At 52.4% G+C, this 26,588-nt stretch overlaps 1 protein-coding gene across 9 annotated transcripts in view; it reads right to left on the bottom strand.

The window, feature by feature from the left end:
• Positions 1–850: 850 nt before the first annotated feature.
• MIDEAS (mitotic deacetylase associated SANT domain protein) overlaps positions 851–26,588 on the bottom strand; it is a 66,564-nt gene continuing 40,826 nt past the window's right edge. For 3 of the 9 annotated variants that reach the window (XM_059690904.1, XM_059690934.1, XM_059690897.1), the window contains 12 exons: positions 21,706–23,407; positions 20,304–20,606; positions 15,101–15,446; positions 13,155–13,221; positions 12,288–12,430; positions 12,038–12,141; positions 11,620–11,695; positions 10,870–10,958; positions 7,690–7,839; positions 6,288–6,500; positions 4,665–4,861; positions 851–4,311 (listed from right to left, as the gene is read on the bottom strand). In XM_059690904.1, the coding sequence (XP_059546887.1) occupies positions 4,149–4,311; positions 4,665–4,861; positions 6,288–6,500; positions 7,690–7,839; positions 10,870–10,958; positions 11,620–11,695; positions 12,038–12,141; positions 12,288–12,430; positions 13,155–13,221; positions 15,101–15,446; positions 20,304–20,606; positions 21,706–23,154 (3,300 nt within the window). In that variant the 5' untranslated portion in view covers positions 23,155–23,407 and the 3' untranslated portion in view covers positions 851–4,148. Of the gene's footprint in view, positions 4,312–4,660; positions 4,862–6,287; positions 6,501–7,689; positions 7,840–8,910; positions 9,393–10,869; positions 10,959–11,619; positions 11,696–12,037; positions 12,142–12,287; positions 12,431–13,154; positions 13,222–15,100; positions 15,447–20,303; positions 20,607–21,705; positions 24,178–26,588 lie in introns of those variants that run through there. The other 6 variants (XM_059690944.1, XM_059690913.1, XM_059690924.1 and 3 more) reach the window with 6 other exon arrangements.

Below are 26,588 nucleotides of genomic sequence, written 5' to 3'. Positions count from 1 at the left end.
TGTCCTGAGGTCGCTGCGGCGGCGGCAGGGTCAGTCCGCTAGGAGCGTCTTCGCGGCGCTGGGAGCCCACTGGGCGGCGAGGACGGCCTCGGTCCGAGGAGGCGCGGGCAGCGGCGGTGGCGGGTTAGGCGGCGGTGGCGGGCCGCGGAGAGCTGCGCTCAGCGGCCGCCGGGTGGTCCGCCCCGCAGCCAGCCGAGCAGTTACTGCCGCAGTGCAGGGCGGGGCCGGCCCAGTGCGTGGCGTCCGCGCGCCCCGCCCCGCGGCCCATCCAGCGCCAGTGTGGTCATGGCAACGGCGCCCGAGAGGACCGGAGCTCCGCGCGCTCCCGCCGCCCGCGGAGGGGGTCCAGTGGTTGCCATGGTGACAGCATTTTCCAGAGGTTTTTTCTTTTTTTTTAAACAAAGCACCGCGTTTAAAAGATAATAATACAGTGGATTTAAGATGATACTGTTGAAAATGCGTCCGTTAAGACGAACGGGTCTACTGTGGCTGGTTCAGCATGAAAACACCTTCTTCAGCCACCGGGCTTCCTTATCGCATTCTCCGCCCTCCATATTTCATCCAAATGAAACTAAAATTTGGAAGAGTGCCATTTACGTGTTTTTTGTGTGAGACAGTGAATTGAGATTGCTCTTAAATTGTGTTAAAAGATTTATATTCAGTAACCTTTATAGCCAGGAAAATGCTGGTGTGTTAATTTCTCCAGTTCTGACATCATTGACAATGGGCTGATAAAACAGAATCCTTATGGTTCAAAAATGTCCAGTAATCCCCGCAAGCAAAACAAGGCCTACTTACGTCAATCCCAGATGGTGAATATCTCCCCTAAAGAACACAGCATTCAACTCTGAATTTTTAAAACCTTATTTAATAAAAGGTTTAAAGATACAGAAGAACATTCAAAAGTAAATAAGTTACATAGATACATTACAATCACATCAGCAAGATTTTCTTTAGTGTATTAATTTTTTTTTATAAAAAGCACACAAAAAATAAAATCTTCAGTCTGGTCTATCACAACTGTACAGCAAAAGAGGTAATATTTATATATATGTACACTATTTTAATATGTAACAGTCTTTTTAAAAAAGGGTGCCACAGGCAGCAAACACACAAAAGGCAGTGTCTGATCATTTTTTTTCAAAATAAAAGGAATATAGTTATTTATATGCTATTAAAATATTTATACAATAATTACAGACTGTCAAGGCTGTTCCTGTGCTGTTCCCTCCAACAAGGCCTTCAACTGAGAGACAAATGAGAAAAAGGTGAAACAGCTGCAAATCATCAGAGGCAAAGATTAACACAGCAAAATAGTGGAGGACATACAACTGTTTTATAAAAGTATGCATACTTCCTGTAAACCTACTAGGCTTGGCCAGTCTGGTAATAAATACCATCCAAGAACAGTCTGCCCCAGTGAAAGCATATTTAAACAGTTCGGGCTTGAGTATAAGTTGTATTCCTCCTTCAACTTAACCTCTGGCACATGAGAAGAAAGGTTAGGTCACTGAGGCAGTTAAGTATAGGGGATCCCTTTAGGCATAAGCAGCACACGACCTCTGTGCCAGGGGTGGAGGTGGGGCGGCAGGAGGGATGGGTGTGTACCTCCGCTGGGAAGGGGGCTGCTGAAGGCATGGAGGACAGTTCCGAAGCACTGTGTCCTCAGGTGGGTGAGAGACCTCAGAAATGGTCTGGAAATTCAGGCACTAGGTTAGTTTCATGCCCTTGCCGAGTGCAGATGGAGGCTGGGAGACGGCTATGTGAGACGGTGTGGGAGGGCATTATGAAGCTGGAGGTGTTTGTCATTTTTAACTTCTTAAAGCAAAGAGCGCCGAGTAGAAGAAATAAACAACTAAAGATGAGCCTAATGTGTTCACAGGGCGAAAGCACCATAAAGGACGTATACTTATGCCAGCTCCTATGGCTGCACCTACTTAACTGGCAGGTCTCGTGCCGCAATTGCATCTGCCCTCTAAGCGTGTTAACTTTCACAATGCGTTCTAGATATAAATCCATCCTGGAGCACGAACCCTTCCTTCTAAAATGCCGCGTTCTGGTGGGACTAATACAGAGAGGTACCATTTTTATTTTCTCCACCTACATTCACCTGGTCTTGTCTCCATGGGTTTAGAAGAAGGAGAATCACTCTCTAGACAAAGGAGATTTGTTACCGCATGTCCGTAAAGAGGCCTGAAACAAAACACAATTCAAATAGAAAACACCTTGGGAAAGGTCAGTAGCACTTGGGGCAAAGCTGTGAAGGCACTCATGTCACACAAGTGATTTAGCGGAGGCGGAGAGACCGAATCTGCTCCTTCCTGCTTCTGGAGGGTAGGCCAGATGTCTGCAGTCTGGGATACGGAGTTTGTAGAAGCTTATGGAGGAAATTAACTGGGAAGTTGGAAATCTAGGGAGTTGTCCAGGAGCCTGGGGGGAGAACTTTGTTGCTCCTGTAGCTGGGATCTTATAGAACCATATAAATGCATGAATGCTGAAAAATACCTGATAGTGCATAGTTTAGAAACAAAACCTTTCTCCCTACCCCCAGCTACCAGCACGATGTCTTTCGGCTACCTCATGAGTTAGCAGAATGCTTTTTGGCTCCTTCCTAGCATGTTGGCCTGCCTTTTACTGGCATTCACGTTGAACTTCTTTTACACAATGACAGTTGAGGGGCAAGATCAGAAAAATAACTCAGCCCTGCTGTGGGACTGGCAAGTGAAGGGGCCTCCAGAATCTTCCAGTCCTTTCATTAGTGACTCCGTGCCAAATATGGCTTCTTCAAGCCAGAAACAAACCAGAATTCTGGCCTCCAGCCAATCCTCTCAGGCAATTTGCAAGTACAGCGAGAGAAGAGGTAGCAACAAGAACTGCCTTTGATCCCCTTGCTCCTGCTACTCTAGGTGTGACACCTTCCACCTTCCCACCCTCTTTCAGCAGGCACTATCATTCCTATTGGCAAGAGCTTCCAGAGCAGTGTGGTGAGGGGCAGTAGGGTCTTGGGAACAGGAGGGTGGCGCAGATGCCAAGAAGGTGCCTTGTTTTGGGATAAATGCACTTGGGCCTCTGGAAAGCAGGTGGCCCCTGGTCCCTGAGAGGATGTTAAAAAATTAAATATTAAGAATAAATAAATAGCTCCCAAATGACACAAGTCAAGGAATGAAGGCTCCTGTCCAATCTGGTTAGGAGACCTCCCCCTCCCAGGGAAGGATCCAGAAATCTCCAGCACGCAGGACTGGGGGCTGGGCTGTGGATATCAGCGCTGGACCAGGCGGGGTGGGGTTAGGTGGCAGCTGCCAAGGCCAGGACAGAGGCAAGCGGGAAACCTGCACCAAGGAGGGGCAGGCTGGGCCTGGGCTAAGCTCCCTTAGCAGTCTCTAGGGCCCAAAGGTATTTGGCAAAAAAGGTGGGAAGCAGGAAGAGCCAAGGCTTATCTCAAGTGCCCTCAGGCCCAGCCCTGCAGCTCCCATCCTCACAGCTCCCCTTCCTCCAGCAGGCAGGAACATGGGCCTTTCCCCAAACATTTAAGAAAACTTTCCAGCCCCAGCAGGCTGCAAGCAAGTAGCAAAGGGAGGGGCCTCTGTGAGGACAGGAGCCCTGGACCAGCTTAGGCCTGGACACGGATTGCAGGGGTGAGCTCCCTTTTTCCAGCGCTCAGGGGAGGGCCTCTGAGGTCCTCTGGCGCGGAGGAATAATGCTGCCATGGGGGTGAACTTGTGCTTGGCTCTCCATGGTGACCAAGAGGAGCTGGGGGCAGAGGAGGCAGAGAGACTGCGCAGCAGCAGGGGAACCAGTGTGAGAGGCACCAGTGGCAACATGGCAACGGCTGGAGCCCCTCCCAGAGGGCAGCCCCAGCAAGCAGGGATGCTCATAGTTCCAGGAAAACATGAGGACAACTTCCGACAGACCGAATGCACAGAGAACTGGATCCTGCAGCCCTTAACACTGCTCCTGGGGCCTTTATAAATAAAAGAGCTGTTTATTTTATTGTCTTATTTGTTTTTCGGAGAAAAGTCCACGTGCTCTCTCCTCGATCCCTCTGTAAGTTCCTGGGCGCCTGCGGCGCTTTGACAAGGCTGGTGCGGGGAGAGCCGGGCGCCCAGGCAGAGGGGCCAGTCCTGGGTCTCCAGGTGGAGCCTTGGGCCTCAGCTCCTCTCTCCAGCGCTTTCCGTCTGGTGGGGGGAGGCAGCGGCCTCGGCCGCAGCCGCCGCGGCCTCTTTCTCCCTCTGCCTCAGAGCTGCAGCCTTCTTCTCCTGCTCTGCGTGGCTCTTCATGTGGGCGCTGCGGCTCTTCACCTTGAAGAACACCCTGCAGCCAGGCAAGAAGGGCTCAAGTAAGAGGTCTGTCCCCACCCCCTGGGCCACCAGGCTAGAGAGTGTGTGTGTGTGTGGGGGGAGAAGCTGGGGGGGAGGGTGTCCCTGACTCTTCCTGACTCCGCGAATGCCTCTAAGCCTACTCCCACCCTCCCACTAAAGCAGAGATGAGTTCCGAATTCAGTGCCATCTTCCCTCTCTGCTGAGTGACAGCACAGCCCTAGAAACCCTCTGAGCTGATCAGAAGACAAGGCGAAGGCTCAGAGGACCTCCTCCTCCTGCCCGCCTGCCACCGCCTACCAACCACCAACACTCTCCCTCCTCGGTCCCCATGGAGACACATCTTACCTGCCACATTTTTTACAAGGGAAAGTGTTCTCCTGATTCTGGGTCTTATTAAATGTCTCTGTTTTCTTCTTCTTCTCTGCAAAAGGCAGTGCCCTTCGTGGCTTCCCCGGCCCCTCCCTTGGCTTCTCTGAGGCCTGGCCACCAGCAGACCCAGGGGCGTTGGGCTCATGGCTTCGGAGGATGAGGATGTCATTGGCCTGGAGAGAATCAAACAAAGAGGCGTTGAGAGATCTGGGGAAGACAGGATCCCGAATTCTGGACTTTTAGGGACCAGAGGACTCCTAAAGGTCAGACACTTCCGCCCTGGCATTCTCTTGAATCCTTCCAGTGACAAGGCACTCACTGCCTTCTCAGCAACCCATTCCATCTTTGGCCAACTCTATCTTTACAAAGTTGCTGGTACGGTAATTGTGGGACAACCCTAGCTGCCACAGAACTTCTCCATGTATCTCACGGGACTTGGTGTCTCAATGAATGACACACGTGTTCATGTTGCAGTCATGTAGTCCATCATGACCTGATTCCGTAAGTGAGACTCAAGCCCATGTGATGCACAGGTGCTGGGGATACAGCGGTGACAGACAGGAGCCCCTCCTCGGAGAGTGCACAGTCCCGTGGAAGGGGAAGATGAGCAGGCATCTAGTTCACGACACCATGAGCCACCATGGGAAATGCCAGGTAGGTGCCAGAGAGCAGAGGACAGACAGCTTGTGCTGACCTGGAGAGGGTGCTCAGGGCATGTACTCAGGGGCTAGGGGAGCCCCAGATGGCTATTAGAAGTCAAAAGCATGTGCACTGGGTCGACCCTACAGGAAAATGTTGACAAACGTCAGCAGAACTCCCTTGAGCCTGTCCACAGAGTGTACAAGACCGAAATAAAAAGCTCTCAGAGCAGCTCCCCCAACAGACGCTTCCCATCCCCACCCTCTCTCGGGGGACCCTCCCTGACAAGAACAGCTCTGGCTGGAGGTCTTGCTTCTTGGCCTGTGATGTGGTGGACAGAGCACTGCGCTAGGACCTGGGGTGGAACCTCAGGCAAGTCACTTAGTACCTCTGAGCCCGGTTTCCTCCCTCTGCCAAGCGAGGGTTCACACTGTATGGGGTTCTTGTGCAGAATTAATGAGATCAGGGGCAGGAAAGCACTTTGCAGAGAACATGGGTGAGGGGCCGTTATTATTACACGAATGGCGTCAGCTCAGTTCCAGACATTTTTGTCAGGGACACAGCTCTCTTAGGGGAGCCCTGCCTGAGCTACACCTCATGAATGCTTCCCCCATGTCCCACACACCTTCTGCGTTTTCGTAAACCCTTGCTCGCTAAGTCTCAGAGACCAATGCGGTAGAGTGTGACATTTAATGGCAGCCTCTGGAGTCAGGCTGCCTACTAGTGATCTGACCTTGGGCCTCAATTTCCTCATCTGTGAAATGGGAACAATGGCAGTACCTACCACATAGAGTTATGAGGATTAAATGAGTTAATAGCATCAGGCACTGAATACATTTCCTGCTCTTATAATGATGACAATCCTAGTCATGTTCCTGCTCTGCCTTCCCTCCCACCCCCTCGGGCCCAGCTCCAGCCCTTCTCCTGGCCCTGGGCTCCCCCAGTGGAGGTCACACTTACCGACTCATTGGCCTGTAGTGTCTGTGTGGCTTTGACAGCCGCTGCCCGCCGGCTTCTCTCTCGCCCCTCTTCCTGCTCCCCCTTCTCTTGGATCTCTGGCACCTCCTCCTCCCCCTCCTTCCTCGTCTCCTTTACTTCCCTCTTGGGCTCCAGCCTCTCTTCACTTGGGGACTCTCTTCTGGGAGCAGGCACCCTGGGGAACTTCTGGGAAGTCTATGGGGGACAAGAACAGGGGCAGTGACCCTAGAGCTCAGCCACAGAGCTCAGTCATGCAGCCAGAGAGCACGGATTCTGACCCAGCCAGGGCTCACTTGTCCCTGTGAATCCTGGCCTGGCCTCCTGTGCTGACTCCACACCCTCCCTCACCTAGTCTGCCTGGCAGAGAAGAGCGAGCTTTGAGCCCTGGGAACCTTCAGGATGAGACCGAGCACTTGAAATGCAGCCAGGGGGCAGGGAGGGAGCCTGCCAAGCCCTCCCCTCAGGCCACCTATCTTCCCGGATGTGCTCAGGGACACATTCTTGGGCAGGGCGGTCTGGTGGAGCCAGGCAGCAACTTGCGCTCCATTCTCAACTATCTTGTAACGCTTTCTGTATCTCCGCCCCCTTCCCATCTGCAGAATGGGGACCCAACCACCCCCCCTTAGAGCAGCATGTCACCCAGTGTGGGCTTATAGCCGCAGAAATGACTTTAGGTGGATACACAGACAGAATTAAATAATATTCTCTCTTCAATCCTCTTTCAATCCTGATTATGTTAAGGAGAAAGTCTCCAGTTCGTGTTAATGTGTCTTTTACACTTTTCCAGACTTAAAGAGAGGTCGGGCCTCCGTTTCAGAGCCTTGGCAGATAACACTATCTAGCTAGAATTTAATAACATTGTTTGACTTTCATACACTAATTTTTACTCGAACTGTCTACGCCAAGCAGTACTTGTTTTCTATGTATGACTGTGATATACAACTTGCCTTTAGAGTAAAAATGAGTTGATTTAAAAATATGAATAGCACAAGTGGTATGTGGAAATGACAGAAATAGTAATGGTAACATACGGTAGGATGCAGAAATAGCAGAAATCAAAAAGGTGATACATGAATGGCTAAAGTTTGGGAAACAGTGTTAGAGGTGTGCTATGAGGGGACAATAAATTGACGCTGGTGCAAATACTGTGGGAAATTTCCTCCAAGTTCTGTATCAACACAGGGTGTTATTACTACGTCACTGGCCAACAGAGAGGGAAACCCAAAGGCCCACAGCCAGTGCCCAGCCCAGGACATCAACAACTTGGGGTTATCAGGGACACTGCCTTCCTCTCTCTGCCCTCCAGGGACTCCTTCCTGGAGGGCGTGCCTTGGACCCAGACCCAGCCCAGGCTCTCAGCAGCTGAGGATGGGAAGGAAATCACCTTAATATCCACTTCAACCTCTTCCTGGACTGACTTATCGTCACTCGTATCCACATCCCCGAAGGTGAGCGTCCCATTGCGGCCAATTTTCACCTGCTTCTTGTAGGTGTAGTAGAACTCCACACACTGGGCCACAGTCTTGGTTTGGATCTGGTTGGAAACGAAAATGAGGTCAGAGTTCCAGGTTCAGTTCACCTGCCTGAGGATACACCAGCCTTCCTCATGTCTCCCCTTAAACTTAGCAAACACTAAACTCAATCAATCCCCCAAATATAAGCATCTCTCTAACACCTGCTCTGACAAACCACTGACCAATCCAACTAACCCAAGCTTCAGCACTACTTTTCGAAAAAGCTAAAAAGTACAGCATGGAGCCATTGGGGAGACTTGAATATGGACTGCATATTAGAGCGTGTTATTTATCAGTTTAAGTTTCTTTGATGATAATGCCACTGTAGTTTTACAGGAGAATGTCCTGGTTTTTAGACAATATTTGGGTCGAGTGTCATGATGGCTGTAACTTACTTTTAATTATTAATGAAAACAGAGAGAGAGAACAGGTGCATGTTTAAGTTTATATATAGACAGAAAGAAAGCAAAGGTGGCCAATGTTAACAACTGGCATATCTAAGTGAGGGGTACACAGGTGTTCATTATACTCTTCTTTCAGTTTTCCTGTAAGTTTGAACTTTTTCTTTTTTTTTTTTTTTTTTTAATATATTTCACTGATTTTTTACAGAGAGGAAGGGAGAGAGATAGTCAGAAACATCGATGAGAGAGAAACATCGACCAGTCGCCTCCCGCACATCCCCCACCGGGGATGCGCCCGCAACCCAGGTACATGCCCTTGACCGGAATCAAACCCGGGACCCTTCAGTCCGCAGGCCGACGCTCTATCCACTGAGCCAAACCGGTTTTGGCAAGTTTGAACTTTTTCAAAATAAAAAGTTAAAGGGGAAAAATGTCTGGCCCTGGCACATGTGGCTCAGTTGGTCGGAGCGTCATTCCGTACACCAAAAGGTGGCAGGTTCGATTCCCAGTCAGGGCACAGACCCAGGCTGCGGGTTTTGATCCCTGGTTGGGTCGTGTGCAGGAGATAGCCGATCAACATCTCTCTCTCTCTCTCTCTCTCTCTCTCTCTCCCCCCCCCCCCCCCTTCTTCCTTTCTCTAAGATTTAAAAAAAAAAAAAGATTCTTTAAAGAAAAAGGTCTGGGCACCCTCCACATTCAAAGCCAGGACAGACCTTGCAACACAGACTCCCTTCATCAGTGTGGACAAACAATTCCATTCCTCTCCAGGGGCAGCGACGGACAAGCGAGGACAGAGGAATGTCAAATTATCGAGGGAGGCTAATAAGCCCTGCAAAGCCCGAAACGGAAGCAGGATGCCCAAATCTTGTTCTAACTCTGCCACTGAGTAGCTGTGTGGCCTTGGACAAGTCTCTTCATGTGTAAATAGTGAGTGGGGTGAGACCAGATGATCTCTAAGGGCCTCCCACGCTCTGAAGTCCTAGCCCTCCCGTTTCACAAATCTATTTGGCCACTGGATTTAGTTTCTGGGCTACTTTCCCCCACACAGAAAACACAGGCTGTTTTCTCTGACTCTTCTCACTCCCCCAGGCTCGCGGACTGCTCAGCCAGCTTCTGGGCAGCACTGAGGTCCTATGCACAGAGCCCAAGGAGGCAGAGAGGGTCCTCTGGGCCTGAGGAGAAATAGACATGCTCCATCTCCCAGGAATGGCCAAGTCACAACTTCATTAATTAGATCCCGTGTGCACGTTTACTGCCAATTCTCTCTGATCATCTGTTTGACTACTGGTCTGTTCTTTTCATGAAGGCATTAGGGGCTCCTGAAATATTGCCCAACCAGGAACCCAGCAGATGTCTGTCCTCACAACAGGGCCCTTGTAGGAGAATTCATCCGCACTCTGTCCGGTCCCCAGAGCCATCCTTGGCACCATCTACCATCCCAACAGGAAAGAGCGCGTTCTTGGAGCCCTTTTCCCTCAGTGAGCCACACAACTCACTCTCCCACAGCCCAGATTTTGCCAGACGGGGGTGTTGGGAAGATGCACGTCTGCAAATTAGCAAAGCCCTTTAGCCCCCCAGAAGAACATAGGGAGAGGACAAGATAAGCCCAGGACAGCTAGGCTCCGGCCTCCTCTACCTGGTCAGCCGAGTTACTGGAAAGAAGCCCTGGGTCTGACAAGACGTAGGCAGAGGCCCCCACCCAGTTCAGTTACCCAGTCACTCGTTGCTCTCAGTTCCCCTTATCGTAGGGTGACCTCTCCTCCCACAGACTAATTGTGGCCTTCGGGTGCTCCAGGCCCCTGGGGAAGGGCTCAGCTCGGCCTGCAACCCTCCTTCTCTTCTAGCTCTCCCTTGGGTAAGCCACTATTTTAAGTTGTTGTGGGTTTTTTTTGTTTTTGTTTTTGTTAATCCTCACCCGAGGATATTTTTCCATTGATTTTGAGAGAGAGTAGAAGGAAGAGGGAGAGACAGAGAGAAACATTGATGTGAGAAAGACACATCGATTGGCTGCCTCCTGTACACACCCCAACCAGAGCTGGGGAACCTGCAACCAAGGGTCGTGTCTTGGACCAGAATCAAACCCAGAACCCTTCAGTCCACAGGCCGACGCTCTATCCACTGAGCCAAACCGGCTGGGTTTTGTTTTTTAAAAATATATTTTTATTGATTTCAGAAAGGAAGGGTGAGAGAGGTAGAGACATCAATGATGAGAGAGAATCATTGATTGACCACCTCCTGCACACCCTCCACTGAGGATTGAGCCCACAACTTGGGCATGTGCTCTGACTGGGAATCGAATCAAGACCTCCTGGTTCATAGGTCGACACTCAACCACTCAGCCATGCCAGCCGGGCACCACTATTTCAAGTTTGATGCCACTGAGTCTGATACCCATTCAGGCTTCTCTCTGGATTAAGACCCCAGGGTGTGGCCACACTATCCTAAGGAAGGAAGGGGGCTTAGAATCAAGGGCTGCGGGGAGTCCTTATTTTTCCCCCCTGCTTGTTTTGTTTACAAAATTCTCTGAGGCTACTTAGTGCTTTTGAAGAGGGGTTGGTAAGCGACTGCAGGCCCCCACTGATAGGGGGACCCCAAATCCTACAGGCAGCTCCTGCCCTCACATGCCCCTTAAACAGAGCTCCAGCTCACCAGCTTCTGCACCAGGAAGAAATCCTTCTTGTAGATGGCAATGCCCTTGTTGAACAGCTTCCTCTCAGACATCTTCCACTGGTCAGAGCCTGCGGGGCAAACAGGAAGCCGGGGTAGTGAAGTGGGTAGGACTGTGAGCATCACGGGGGGCGATTCTGACCAGCTGTCAAGTCAGAGCTGGCTCCACAAACTGCTCCTGCCACTTACTAGCCCCATCACTTGGCCCTGAACCTCACTCTCCTCCCTTGTGAAGCGAGAACTAATAATAGAAGCCGGCTCCCCAGTTGTGCAGACTAAATGAGGTCATGCATGTGAGACCCTTGGTGCCCAGCCTGGCACAGACAACATGGACCACTCCACAGGGATCGGTAACAGTAGCTGCTATGATGATGCCCAGTGGTCCATGTCCCTCTTCAAGCACAGGGTCCAGAATGGGACATGGCACTCCAGGGGTTGGCTATGTTCCCGGTACCAGATGCCAGTTTGGATGGCAGTCCCCGGATCCCTGTCCCTTGTACTGGGTCCTGGGTTTCCTTGCCTGGACGGGCTCCCACCTGCCCACACCCTCCTGTCTTCCTCTCCAGGGCACAGTTAGCCCCTGGAGAGCCACCCCAGCTTTGGAGTCAGTGCTTTGGCTCTTGGCTTACCCACCCCCCATCTCCCCCACCCAGGGCTGTGACTCAGCACTAACTGGGCCCCACTGATGGGAGACCCTTTGAGGCTCCAGGCTGGAGACCCCCCCAGGCCCACCTGTGTAGTGATAAGTCGCCAGTGGGTGGCTGTGGGGCCTCAGGGGCTTCTTCAGTAGCAGCTTATTCAGCGTTTCCTTCAAGGGGAGTGAAGAAAAGTCAGGGCCTGGCAGGGTTTCAGTGGGCAGAACTTAGAGGGCCTCCTCAGGCCATCACAGCTGCACAAGGCCCTCAGTGCCGCTCTGTCTGAGGCGGGGACCCAGTGACCCAGAGTCAGGGACTGGGGTGGATGGCACGAGCCTGTGCTGCAGAGTTTAGAACTAGGCTTTCCTTGGGCTGAGCCCTTACAACCCCCAACTTGGTTGGACCCTCCAGCCTGTTTCAAATCAGCATGTGAGCAGGCCTGGCTCCTGGGCAGCAGAGATGGATCCAGGCCAGCCTCCCTGAGGCCCTTCCCTCCACTGGGGGTGGTGTCTCACCAGGATGTCTCCCCTGGACTCGTGCAGGCAGTGCAGGGCCAGCTCCTGGTTGGTGCCAGCTCCAGGGAAAATGCTGGAGCAGGCAGCTGTCAGCAGGTCTTCCACTGCATTGTGGGAGCGAGGGAGGGAGGGAGCATGGGGAGGGAGGAGAGGAAATCACTTTCAGGGCAGGCTGGGCTGGGCGGGGTTACGACCAGCCCACCCACCTACCCAAGACCATCTTGGCTTGCTGGCTCAAGTCCCCACTCACCTTGCCTCTGCTTCTCCCGGCTGCTCTCTAGGTCCTCCCATGGCTGCCACACCAAGTCGGCCTTGTGGGGGTCTGCAGCTGCCAGGGCACGGTCCCTCATGGAGGGGATTTCAGCTTGGAACCGGGAGCCTACATTGATCCGTCTGCAGGGGTGGAAAGGGCAGAGAGTGAGGCCTCACTTTGCTGGGGGGGGGGGGGGGGGAGCAGGCGGCAGAATCTGACTTTCTCCCTGGGGGACGGGAGAAGATGCAGAGGGCAGCTGACAGGCTGAGCATGGCAAGGCCTCAGCTGGGTCTAAGGCAGCGGTTCTCAACCTGTGGGTCGCGTCCCCTTTGGGGGTCGAACGACCCTTTCACAGGGGTCGCCTAAATACATCCTGCATATCAGATAGTTACATTACGATTCATAACAGTAGCAAAACTACAGTTATGAAGTAGCAACGAAAATAATTGTATGGTTGGGGGTCACCACAACATGAGGAGCTGTATTAAAGGGTCACGGCATTAGGAAGGTTGAGAACCACTGGTCTAAGGCAATCTGGCTTCTGGGAGGACACCTGGCAAATGGCACCGAGTGCTGCCAGAAAGGCAAGGCCCGGTGCTGGGAAGGGAAGAAGGAGCTCCAGGTTTACAGGCAGGGAAGGAGTCTCTCCGACGACCCTTCTAATTCTCAGAGGCAAATGCAAACCAGACCGGCCCCTTCCTTTTCCTGCAACTTCCACACAGAAGCAGGGCGAGGAAAAGAAAGCCCAGAGAGGCCGCCCAGCCCTCTGCAGGCCCTGCAGAGCCCGCTTCTCCTCCAAGGGCCTGAATGCCTGCACCCCACTGGCCACCCTCACACCACGGCCAGAGGCAGGGCTGCACTTACGGCTCGATGCTCACTGGGGTGGCTTCCCCCATCACAGAGAGGACAGGTGGGGTGACTTCGGCACTATCTAGGGGACAAAAGGCAGGTTGGTAGACCGTACCCTCCTCCCTTCAGCAAAGCCCTCCCTCCCCAACCCTAGGTGGCTGCTCCCAGCATTAGAACCACAGTGGTGACTCACAGAGGTTCACACCTGGAAATCAGGCATCCTGAGTCTCGGCTCCCAGCCTGCCATGGTGACAACTGACTGCAACTTTACTAAATATGTGGGTGCCTCCATTTTCCACACCCCCTGAAAGGGGCTCCTACGGTTAATAATGTGAGGAGTGAATGAAATCATGCACAAAACCTAGCCCTGGGAGCTCCCCACACGCCAGGTTAACTCCGACATGAAACTGTGCTTGTACTAATAAGGCGGCCGAAACTTTTCTGCACCTCGGGGAGGTGGTGAAGGAGATCGCTGTTGCATAATGGTGTTCTCACTTCCTTGCTGGGTTCTCTGCCTCGGTTTCTCCTGAGCTAATCTCCTCATGCCTCACATGATCAAGAGACACTCCCTTGCTGCAGAAACAAAATCTTTGCTGACTCCTCTCTGCAACGTGAGCTAAAACCTGCACTCCTCATCAGTCCCCTTCCACCTCGGCCTCCCACCGCCCTCCCGCCTGGGCCCTGGGTCCCAGCAGACTGGTTACACGTGGGCCCTCACTTTCCCTGCACAGTCTTACCTCCATGTCTTTGTCCCACTCCTTTCCTCTGCCTAGAGTGCCTTCCCCGCCCCTTCACAGTTCAAGCTCAGCTCTAGCCCCACCCTCTCGTGAATGCTTCCCTCCCTACCCCAGGCTAGCAGCCTCTGCAGGTTTTGGAGCTTAGGGTCTGCTTCACTCACTGATCCCACACCGCAAGGAACCTCTGCTTTTCTGTCTCCCAGGCCTCCATGTCAACTCTCTAAGGACCCCGTATTTTCCTTAGAACAGACGATGGTGTCCCCCCATGTCATTGGCGCCCTCAGAGGACCCGATTCGAGGCTTTACACCCAAGTTCTTGGTAAATATTCATGCATGGACAGACCTTTTCTTTGCTACTAGTCTGGTCCCTATAGTGACTTCTTCCTGCACAACCCAGGCAGGGAGAGCAGCTTTGAATCTTGGCGTGGAAGTGTGAGGGCGGAAGGCCAGCCAGCCCAGGCGAGCCGTTTCTCACTCACAGACACCAGGGGGCACCAGAGAGCTAAGCCATGGGTGAGGTCAGGCTCAGAGGTTCATCTGGTGGTGGCACCGCCTCACCCCTGCGCTATGTCTGGTAGTATTTACTCCCACTGAATCCTCTCCCCACCCTAGGAGACAGCATTATCACATCCTTCTGGGAAATGGATCTTTTGGTAGAGCGGGCAACATTTTTCAACAATTCAAACCCACGCGAGCCAAAATGTCTGCTCTTGGCCAAAATGACCGAGGAGAAAGGATCTGCCACGTAATAGTAAGAACAAACATGACGCATCAGGCATGAAATTACGCGCTGTGCATATGGTAATGCATCTGAACCTCACCACAACCTTCTGAGGTAGCTAAGCTATTAGGCTGAACCATAGGAAACTACTATATGTGGGCCTAAAAATAGTTGAATGTTGGCAATTTCATCATCAACCAAACACTACACTGACATTCTCATCTAAACACTGAAGAAGCTGATGTCCTGGGAGTGTAAACGACTCGCACAGGGGATGTAACAGTAAACGGTGCAACTGGGATTCGAACCCAGGCCGCGGGGCTGACACCCCTCCTCCACCCACATGTATTCTTGAACCAGGACAACTTCCTTCTCTTTCTCAGAGATGAGAGTGGAGCCCCTTTTCTCAGCATTCCAACCCAATCCCTAGCAGCCCCATAAAGTGAGTCTCATCCCTGCCCACTGCCTTCCCTCTCCACAGGCCCGAGGCAAGGGTTACTCACTAGACCGGAGCAGGGTGCGGTGGGCACTCTTTGGCGTGATGGGAGGAGGGGCTGGGATGCTGCTCGTTGACATGATGGCATTGAAATAGAGGCCGGAGCCTTCCCGCACGGGGCTGAGGATGGGAGGTGGTGTATAGGGGGGCAGCTCAAAGCTCCGCTCAGAGGGGTGGTCAGCCAGGCGGACAGGAGAGCGCAGGTGGCTCTGGTACGGGGTGATGTTGGAGTACACCGGAGGGGCGATGAAAGTGCCCGCCTTGGTGGGGATGATCAGGGGCTCAGGCCTCGGCCGCTGCTTTGGTTTCCGCACCGAAGGTTCCCCCTCCAACTTGACATTCATGTCTTCAGCCTGGAGAAGGAAACAGAAGCAAGACGGCTCATGAGGCCTCCTACGTCCTGGGAGGCTGAAGTCTTGACCACTGCTTGCTGGTCTCACCTTTGAAACTTAGTCTGCCCACCGCACCCATCAAGGCAAGCCTGAGACAGGTGGCAGGTCCCAGCAAACTATTTCTGTCAAGGGCCAAACAGTCCATTTAGGCTTTGCGGACCACATGTCGTCTCTGCTATAAATTCTTCTTCTCCCCAGTCCCTACACCCTCATTTTCAAAAATAATCCTTTAAAGATATTAAAACCATTTTTACGTCTGAATTTGGGCCACAGCCCATAGTTCCTGCTGTAAAGTATGCTGTAGGGCAGAGGACTATAGTTAAGGGCCCAGGCCCTGGAGCTGGATTGCTTGGATTGAGATCCACCTCCCTTACCTACCACTTAAAGTAAATTACTTAACTCTCTGTGTATCATCATTTCTAACATGGGTATAATAAGTGCCTACTTAATGGGGTATCTATGAGGACTAAATGAATTAATATTGGAAATCACTGAGGACAGTATCTGGCACATAGTAATTACTCAATACACACTGGCTGCTATCACTATGTAAACTCTAGGCATTAATGGAAACCCCTCTCTCCCCCATGTGACACGACCTGAGCTGGGCATGGGGCCCATGTCTAACAAAATTAACAGGAGAGTCCTTCCTTGAAGAACTTTTATTTCCCCATTGATTTTTTTTTTTTTTTTTTTTTTAAGAGAGAGAGTAGAAGCCGAAACGGGTTTGGCTCAGTGGATAGAGCGTCGGCCTGCGGACTGAAGGGTCCCAGGTTTGATTCCGGTCAAGGGCATGTACCTGGGTTGCGGGCACATCCCCAGTGGGAGGTGTGCAGGAGGCGGCTGATCGATGTTTCTCTCTCATCGATGTTTCTAACTCTCTGTCTCTCTCCCTTCCTCTCTGTAAAAAATCAATAAAATATATAAATAAAATAATAAAATAAAATAGTCCTTTCTTAAAAAAAAAAAAAAGAGAGAGAGTAGAAGGGAGGGCGGGATGAAGAAGGAGAGAAACATCGATGTGAGAGAGAGACATCGATTGGTTGCTTCCCACACACACCCTGACCAGGGCCAGGGATCGAACCTGCAACCCAGGTACATGCCCTTGACCGGGAATCGAATGCGTGATGTGCTTCAGATACAAACCAAAGTATTTATAGTTGCAACAATATGATGCTGGGGATTTGCCTCTAAATATCCAGTGGCAGGGAGAAGTGGAGGTACAAATGAAAAAAGATCGACTATATTCTGATGGCTAAATATTGGGGTCGATTATAGCATTCTCCATATTTCTGTGCAAGATTGAAAAAGTCTGTACTACAAAGCAAAAATAACGAAACAACTAAACTGAAACCTCCCCCCAAAACCCTGGTGTGGCGAAAGTACTCCTGGACAGAGTTTCAGGAGATTCAAATTCCAGGGCTAGTTCTGGCATCACTTGACTGCACGGCCCTAGGTACGCCTCTTGCCTTTTCTGGATCTATTTCCTCATCATTGAAATGAGTGTGGTGAGCTGTGCAGTTGCTCAGGCTCCTTTCTGCCCATCCTCAGGACAAGCTTCCCAGGCCTCCGGCTCCACCACAAAATTTTCCGCCGACCAGAGAATAAGACTCCAGAGAGCAGAGACTGTGCTGCTCAGGTTAACCTTGGAGCTCCCCTTTCTGTTATGGAGGGCAGGCATTTGGGCCAATTTCCCAGCTGAGAATAACGAAAAAAATCTGGACTCAATATAAAAACCACATTTCTGAAGGTATCAGAGACCAAATAAGTTGGCAAAGAATTAAAAAGCCAAGATCCAGGAAAAGAAGGAAAGTCAAAGAGGTGAACCAGCATTTGGAGTTGCGTTTTCCCTGGAGTGGATGCTGTGACTGGAAGAGGCAACTGAGAGGCTGAGAAACTAGGAGAAGTTTTTAAATAAATTCAAGGAGGCAGCAGAATGAAACTGGGAGTTGAGGGCTTGTCCAGGAAGCAGAGCCTGGTCAACTCCCTGCCTGTGGATTGGAACTCCAAAGGGCTGTCGCCTCAGAATAGAGGCGAGTCAGAAGTAGAGGAGTCCTCACCTGGAATAAGGCCCAGCTTCAAATCATCTCATCTCTATCAGCACTTAATCTCTGGTTAAATTAGAGGAACCCAGGGTAGCTGGTGCTATTTGCTACCTGTCAGATGCAAAGATAAATTCTCTCTGGAAGAGGAGAACTTCATCCAGAGCCTTCAGCTACCTCCATAAGTCTTTGTGTATCATATCTGACATTCAACAAAAACAACTGAATATACAAGAAAGCAAGATGTGATTTAAACACAAGAAGTAATAGATAATAGAAACAGACCCATGGGGATCCCATTAATGGAGTTCTCAGAAATAAGCTTTAAGAAAACTATGCAACAAGATAGAAGGCAAAGCTGAGAATGCCAACAAAGAACTAGAAACTCTAAAAATTAACCAAATGGAAATTTGGTAACTGAAAAACTACTAAAATATAACTCAATGAATGGGCTTAACAACACATTAAACCCAGCTAAATAGAACTGGTAAACTGAAAGACAGGTCAGACTCAAAAAAGAAAAATATAGAAAAGTACATGACAGACAAAACTGGGGACATGGTGAAAAGCTCTTACAAATGTGTAACCAGAGTTCCAGAAGTAGGAGAGAGAGAAAATGGGGCAGAAGAAATATTCAAGAAGCACTACAAACTCTAACCAGGAGAATCACAAAGAAAACCACATTTAGGTGTAACAGCAAAACTGCTGAAAATGAAAGACAAAAAAAAAAAAATCTTAAAAAACACACAAAATAAAAAGACACCTCACATTCAAAGGAGCAACAATATGGCTTATAGTGATTTCTCAACACTGTAACTACAATGTAAGCCTGAAGACAATACAATGATACCTTTATCTTTTTTTAAATATGTTTTTATTTTTAGCCTAAAAGTGGTTCTCAACCTTCCTAATGCCATGACCCTTTAATACAGTTCCTCATGTTGTGGTGACCCCCAACCATAAAATTATTTTCGGTGCTACTTTATAACTGTAATTTTGCTGCTGTTATGAATCGTAATGTAAATATCTGATATGCTATATGCGTTTTCCGATGGTCGCGACCCACAGGTTGAGAACCTCTGCTTTAGAGAGAGAGGACATGAGAGGGAGAGAGAGTGAAACATGGACATGAGAGAGAAACATGAATTGGCTGTTTCCCACGCACACCCGAAACCTGGGCATGTGCCCTGACCAGCAATCAGACTGGCAACCTTTCAGTGTATAGGACAACACTCGACCAACTGAGCCACAGTGGCCAGGGCTAGAATGCTTTCTTTAAATTTGCCAAAAGAAAATAACTACCAACACAGAATTTTCTACCCAGCAAAATTATTTTTCATAAATGAACATGAAATAAAACATATTCAGACAATCAAAGAGTAATAAAATTCATCATTGACTGACTCACACTACAGGAAATACTAAGGATGTTCTCCAAGCAGCACCTCAATAATCTGAGATAGAAGCCTGGTGATATGAGAAAAAATAAAAAGCGGAAGGATACAGAAAGGCATAAAGTAAAAAGATAGAAGAGCCCTCGCCGGTTTGGCTCAGTGGATAGAACGTCAGCCTGCAGACCGAAGGACCCCAGGTTCGATTCTGGTTAAGGGCATGTACCTTGGTTGCAGGCTCCTCCCCAGCCCAGGCCCTGGTCAGGGCTCATGCAGGAGGCAACCAATCGATGTGTTTCTCTCACATCAATATTTCTCTCTGTCTTTCCCTCTTCTACTCTCTCTAAAAATCAATGGAAAAAGAGGATTAAAAAAAAAAAGAAGAAGAGATACACATCCCCCAAAAGAAAGCTAAACATCTGACAAAGTGGACTTTAAAAGGCGAAAAGATTACTGAAGATAAAAAAAAACATTTCATATTGAAAAGTGTCTAATCCAGTTCTAAATGAATATGCAACTAACAACATCAATTAAAATGTATGAAACAGCCCATGACTCAGTGGTTGAGCATCGACCTATGAACCAGGAGGTTGAGGTTCGATTCACGTCAGGACACATGCCCAGGTTGCGGGCTCCACCCCTAGTATGGGGCTTGCAGGAGACAGCCCATCAATGATTCTCTCTCATCATTGATGTTTCTATCTCTCTCTCTCTCTCTCTCTCTCTCTCCCTTCCTCTCTGAAATAAAAATGTTTTTTAAAAAAGTATAAAACAGCCCTAACTGGTTTGGCTCAGTGGATAGAGCATCGGCCTGCGGACTGAAGGGTCCCAGGTTCGATTCCGGTCAAGGGCATGTACCTTGGTTGCGGGCACATCCCCAGTAAGGGGTGTGCAGGAGGCAGCTGATCGATGTTTCTCTCTCATCGATGTTTCTAACTCTCTATCGCTCTCCCTTCCTCTCTGTAAAAAATCAATTAAAAAGAAAAGTATAAAACAACACCATCAGAACTAAAAGAAGAAATGGACAAAACCTCAATTTTAGTAGGAGATTTCAACACGCATGTTTGCACCAACAGAAGCAGCAAACATTTACATCCCAGTGCCTAGCACAAGGCCTGACCCATATTATAGGCCCTTCAAAATTTGGTGACCTGAAATGGAAGACGTTCACACACACTGTATTTTCCCAGACAGTCCCAATTTCAAGTATAAAACTGTCTCATTGTCCCCCACAGTGCCTTTGTCCAGTTTGGTTTGGAAAACAGAAATAGTTATCACCATGGGTTGCTTGAATTGCTCCTTCAGTCACACTGCCTTCCCCCAGAGGGCCCCAGGTCCCAGGAGCACTCGGGTACTGGAGGTTTTTGCAGGGGGGCCTCTCATACCTGAGCCGGGGCATCAGTCCCGGGGACACGGGTGGACCGCCTGCGGGTGACGATGACCGACGGCTTGTGTTCGGTGGGGTTGTGTTCAGGACCCTTCCCATCCTCGTCAACACCTCCAGCCTGGGCCGCCTCAGACGGGTCCACAGTCCGCACAGGCACAGACACTGGGATGATGAGGGGCAGCATCCCGCTGTCCTCTCGCGCTCGCTTGGCAGCTAAGGAGGAGGGCTCAGAAAACTCCACCCCGCACTTGGTGGTTGAAGCCAACACACTTTTCCGCTTCTCCTCAGAGCCATTGGCATCCTGGAGGAGGGGAGGGAGGGAGAACGGAGGTGAGGTTCAGAAGGTAAGTCCGATGTATGTGCTGGTCGAGGATCCCTAGTCCCATTCGGTTCAGGGATTCGAACACCTATGATGGCTCCCAATGGTCTTTGATCCCCTGGCCTTTTACCCTGACCACCTTTTCTCCCACCACATCCCCAAATACCCTCCATCACCTCCTTTCTGCCAGTGGTAGGTCCCCGGATGGCCATCTCAGGCCACAGGTGCCTTACAGATGGACTTTGCTTGGCCTGCACAGTGAGTGAGTGGCATATAAAAAATTATCTAAATATTTAAAACATATCTCTGTAAAAGAAAGCAAGCAGAGAACTTGTGGCAGGTAACGGCGGTCTTTGTATATCTATTTTCCCAGTGGCAGCTGGCTGGAATGAAGCCAGATTCTACAGCCTTCTACAGATCAGCCTGGCCCTACAGGCATCGGGGGTTGAGACCTCAAGTAGAGAAAGGGGCCAACACTGGCTTTGGAGTCAGATATTAGGCCTCTATGCTAGCTTTATGACCTTGGGAAATCCCACTTGGGATTTCTTTAGCAATAAAATGGGATACATGACAGCATCCCTATCAAATTATTTGTGACCAAGTGTAAGGAACTCCAAGTACAATATGGATGCTCACACTCTGTTAATTCTTCTCCCCCACTGTCACTGCCTTTTCTGTTAAATCCACTTTATTGCAGTATAATTGACACAATAAAAGGCACCTATTTTTAATTACAGTTCGATGCATTTTGACAAGTAAAATCACCTGTATAATGTCTACTACGTTCTTGTCTTTTAGCTGCTAACATTTAGCACCCTGGATCTGGAAATGCAGGTACATGCACTTCCTGCCTGCATCCCTGCACCTGTATAAACCTCATCTCCCTTCAGGTTATGGATGCACCGAGGTGGAGATTCTTTGCATGCAGGGAGTTCAGAATTCCCTGAAATGTACAGGTTCCTTCATTTCCTTTAATGAAGTGAGACAAGTGCCCTCGTGGGCCTGGAATCCCTGCTCTCCCCAAACACAGCTCACCCCACACCCTCTGCCAGGTTCGGCTCCCACCCCATGCCACTCTTACCTTTGTGTTCTGCAGTGAGGCCAGCTCCACTGCCTTCTGGGCCAGGGTCAGCAAATTGGCCTCTTGGGACGCCCGGCGCCGCCTCCTCGTGCTCTGGATCACCCCACCTCGGAGCACCTGCCCACAGTCCCCTGCGCCCACTGCCCGCATGCCCTCCTCGCTGCCCATGATGGGAGCCTCTCGCTCCCGCCCATTGGGTGCCAGTCTCTCCCCGTCGGACAGCAACTGCGACTCCCTCAGCTCCAGCGGGAATCCCAGAGCTTCCGGATGAGGCTGCCCCAGGGGGCCGGGTGGCGGCTGCTGCGGGGGCCAGTGATGTAGAAACAGGTTGGTGGCAGGCTCCTGCCCAGGCTGGGTACCAGCCCCATCCAGGGCGGTGGAAGGCAGGACGCCCTCCTTGGAGAGGCGTCGGGAGCGGCGGGGGAAGGCGATCTGGGCCTGAGGTAGCACGGGCTGCGGGGCTGACTCCTGCAGGAGGGCCTTGCGCAGTTCGGGGTTCATATCAGGGTTGTGGGGGAAGGGGTAGGGCACCATGCCGTGGTGAGTCAGGTGGGACTGCCCCAGTGGCCCGGCCGGCTGCAGGCCAAAGTCCTGGGGCTGCTGAGAGGGCGGCTGCTGCATGGGGTAGAAGTTCTCAAAGAGCTGCATCTGGGGCAGGGCCGCCTGCTGCTGCTGCTGCTGCTGCTTCTGGAGCGGGTAGGCGGCGACGGGGTTGGGGGGCGGTGGGCCCTGCCGGAAGACCTGCCGGTTCACCTGGTGGCCGAACGCCAGCTGGAAAGGTTGCAGGGGCAGCGTTTGGTTTGGGGGCTTTTTGGCCACATGGAACGAGTTCAAGGGCGCTTGGGGCCGCCCCACCTCCTGCTGTACCTTCTGTGGCATCATGGGCCGCACGCTGTTCCCGTAGCGGTCCAGCTGCGGGCCCCCGCCTTTCTCCCGCTTCAGCGCCTCGGGGTGGTTATAGTAGGCGGCGACCATGCCGGGATGGGGGCTCCCTTTGGGTCCGCTGTAGACGGGCAGGCTGTGGCAGTTCCACGCCGAGTGGGGCGGAGGCTGGCCCGGCTGCTGCTGCCAACCGCTGTCGCTGACACCCCCGCCCCCGCCCCGCTCCGGGCCCCTCCCTGGAGCCATCACAGAGTTGGGCCACTTGACCGAGCCCGAGCCCATCTGCTGGGACAGCATGGCGGCGGAGGTCCGCTCAGGCCCATACACCACGGAGTTCAGCAGGGCCAGGCTGTTGGAGAGCTCCACGGGCTGGGAGGCAGGGGCGGCCCCTGTGGGACCCTCGTGCCCGAAGTAAGGCTCCTCCTTCACGCGGGTGGACTGTGGAGGGGCCGGGGGCGGTGGAGGGGCCGGCAGGGGTGGGGGCTGCTCCTTGGCAGCTGCTTCCTGGTCCACAAAGAGGCAACGCTTCCTCTTGTTCTGACCCCTGGGCTGGGCCTGGAGGTTCATGGTGTGGCCAACTGGGCCGGCCCGGGGAGGGGGGGATGCGACCTAACTTCACCAGTTGCCCATCCCCTAGGGGAAGGTCCTGCTGGGAGCCCCTGGTCCGGGAGCCGCGGGAGCTGAACAGGGGCAGGAAAAAGTGCTGGGTGACGTGGTCAGGCACAGGCAGAAAGGACAGTTGGCGGGTCCTCTCTTCACCGAGACGCTCGTGAGCCTGTCTACGCTTCCCAGTTCATGATGCTCCGCGGGGTCCTGGCGCCTGCAGACAGAAGCATAGCAACAGGGTCAGCCACAGCCTCCCACGATGCCCCAGACGTCAGCACAAGGACGACCGAGGGGCCTCTAAGGCCCTGCTGCATGTGGTGTAATCTGTGAATTGCACAGAGGCATCTGCCACGGGGATGAGGGCTGCGATCCAGCCGGAGCTCCGGCGGTCAAGCCGGGAAAAGGGGCGACGCAGGCCGTGTTCCGGTTCCTTCCCCTCGTCACCCAGGCCTCGGTCCACTGGGCAGCCCGGCCTGGTCCTCTCCCACCTGTCCAGGCAGTGACCTCCCCGCCAGAGCCAGAAGGAGCATTTGTTCAGCCAATGCCTCGTCTGACGCTCCAAGCACATCTCAGGCACAGAAAGTGGGGAGAACAGGGGTCATTCCCAACTGTGCTGTCCCGGAGGCAGGAGCGCACCAGGTCCTTGCGGAGTCCAGGCCTCAAGACTAGGCTCAGGTCCTTGGCACCACGGCTGGCAGGTGAGGCCCCACGAGGGTGTGTGCTGTCCTCGCCCCGCCCCTGGGAGGAGCTGCTGGGTGGGAGGGTGGCTGCCAGAGTCTTCCCCAAACTAGCACAGGAACCTGTTCTGCAGCCCTGGCAGGCTGGAGGCGGGATGCCACCTAGCAGCTGGTCATCAGTGCTCACCCACCCCCTCCACTGCCAAAGAGCAAAGGTATGATGCTGAGGGAGCAGACTGCTGGACCTCGATTCCGGAAGGTCTCTCTATGACATGGTGTGACTCAAGTGCTTCTGTCTGTCTTCTAACTTGATTTAAAAAAAAGAGAAAAAGGAACCAGGTTGCTCTATTTATCCTGCTACAGAACATACAACCAAGACCAGCATAACTTACGTGTATTTTTATTACTTACGTGTAAGTGATAACGTACATGTATAACTTGCATCTATTTTCAAAGACTTTCTTCAGAAATGGTTATATTTTCCTCCCTGAGGGAAGTTGGTAAGGGTGGGAGCTGCATGACTCACTCCTTCCCCAGGTTAATTAATGTTCTGGTCCTGAGCCAGTCGGGCCGGGCCGGGAGGGGAGGAGAGGGGGGCTAGGGAAGCCCTAGGAATGCATCTGCAAGCCCAGGCTGACCTCAGCCCTCGCCCCTAGACGCTGCAGGTCACTGTTAGCAGCCCAGGAGTTCCCAGGAGAGCAGGGGGGCGCTGGGGCTGGGCGTCCCGGGCAGGCGCTGGTATGAAGCCCGGGCTACACCCCAAGATGCCCCGGCCCCCTGGGGCCGGGCGCTATCACTCCAGCGCAGGCTTCCGCAGCTCCCAGCCCTCCCCTCCCGGCGCTGGTGACTCACTCGCCCGGCGGCCCTGCGTGCCTTTCACTTTCACCGGCACCCAGAAGGGGAGGGACTTCCTCCTCCATTTCCTTCCTCAGCTCTCAGCCCTGAAGTGAGGGAGGCTCTCCCCGCTTGCACCCCCTTCTCTTCACATGTGGAAACTGGAGGAGGGAGAGCGGCTGGGAGGGCACCCGAGGCACCTTGGCCCAGCAGAGTGCTGGGGGGTACAGGAAGCACCTTTTGAACAAACCCCTTTCTCTTGCTTTAAACTCTCATTCCCTGACAATCACCCCAATTTGGAGCAGAAACCAAAGGCTCGCCCCAGACTGAAAATAACCCCGGGGGCCATTTCCAAGCTGCAGGGGGGCTGTCCTGGCTACAGGAGCCCGGCTCTGCCTCTCCAACTGGCAGGAACCAACTAGAGGTACGAGTCTGCAGAAGCAAGACAGAGGCAGGAAGAACGTGCTCAAGCCGAGGGGAGGGGAGGGGAGGGGAGGGGAGGGGAGCTGCCCAGGGCAGGCTGGAAGGTCCACGTGTCTCCCAGGGGCTGCGAGCCTCTCAGGGCGTACAAGCTTATCTCAACTGGGGCCTCTCCTCCACCAACAGTACACAGACATCACCCCGCCCCCCCCCCCAGCCCTGTCACCTAGTGAGACGCGCCAGTCTGGGGTAAGGGAGAGCCCACGTGGCAGATGGGACGTGGTGCACGTGTGCGTGTGCCCGTTGGGAGGGCACCCAGACACCAGGCCCAGGATGGCAGGCTCTGCAGCCGGGCAGGGAGAGGTGGGAGTGGAGTCTGTGAATGGGGCTCCAGGCAGAGCTGCTCCTGCCCCCACCTCCCCAGGCCGGACCACCTGCAGCTACTTGGTCAGGCCCCGAGGGTTAAGCTCAGCCGGTTTGCCTCCCACCACTGACCCTGCACATCACGGAGGGCCAGCAGCTCAGAAGAAATCCAGGGGCCAATTCTGGGGAGGCTGAGTTCCCCCAGAAGCTTTGGCAGAGGCCTCCCTGTCTCCCCCACTGGCTGGCTGGGCTAAGAGTGCTGATCACGGACACCCAGACCTAGGATCCCCTGAAAAGAAAGGTCATTATTTGGGGGATGGAGAGGAGTGTGGAAGATGCTTGGGAATCCTGGAGGCAGGAGGGGAGGAAGGCAGCAGGGCACTAAAATAGCAGCAGTAGTAGTTGATAATAATAATAATAATAATAATAACAAAAATAATGATAATAATGTATTTGTACCAGGCAGATCCTAAGTGCTTTTTTAATATGTGTTTAATTCCCACAACAGCTTTAGAAAGCAGCATGAAGCCAAAGCATTGTCTGTAACATTCATTTCACAGGTGAGCTAGATGAGGCGCAGAGGGACTACGTCACTTGCCAATGATCACGCATTAACTATGTTGCAGAGCCAGGACTTGAACCCTGGTGTGTCTGACTCTTAGACGAAGCTCTTGTTCCTTATCCCCAAGACATGCCACTAAGACACCAGGTTCCTCTCTGCACACCTTCCTTTCACAGCTCCCTCCCCAACATCTTAGAGCAAGGATTTCTGGACACGGATATTCCTTCTCACTGTCCCTGGGAAGGCCCTGCCCCTGCCTGAACCTTTGGCAGGTAAACCTCTTCTATTCTCCCCCAGGCCAGCTGACACCCGCAGTCCTACATAAAGGGAGGGAAGAGGCGGGGGCTCACCACAGAGGCCAGCATGTGTGTGAGGTCCACCTGCAGGCAGGTCTGAGGGTGCACAGGCCACTTCGGGCCCACCCTCCGGGCCTGGACTCCCCAGCCCCTGCAAGCCCACCCCGCCTCAGTTCTGGTTGCTGCTGGTGGGGCTTCCATCTCCTACCCCACTGGTACGTCACAGCCTGCAACTCTGGCCAG

Source organism: Myotis daubentonii, chromosome 1, assembly GCF_963259705.1.
Source record: "Myotis daubentonii chromosome 1, mMyoDau2.1, whole genome shotgun sequence".
Taxonomy (NCBI): Eukaryota; Metazoa; Chordata; class Mammalia; order Chiroptera; family Vespertilionidae; genus Myotis; species Myotis daubentonii.
The sequence above is the reverse complement of the archived record's forward strand: the minus strand, read 5'-3'. Positions and strand labels throughout refer to the sequence as shown.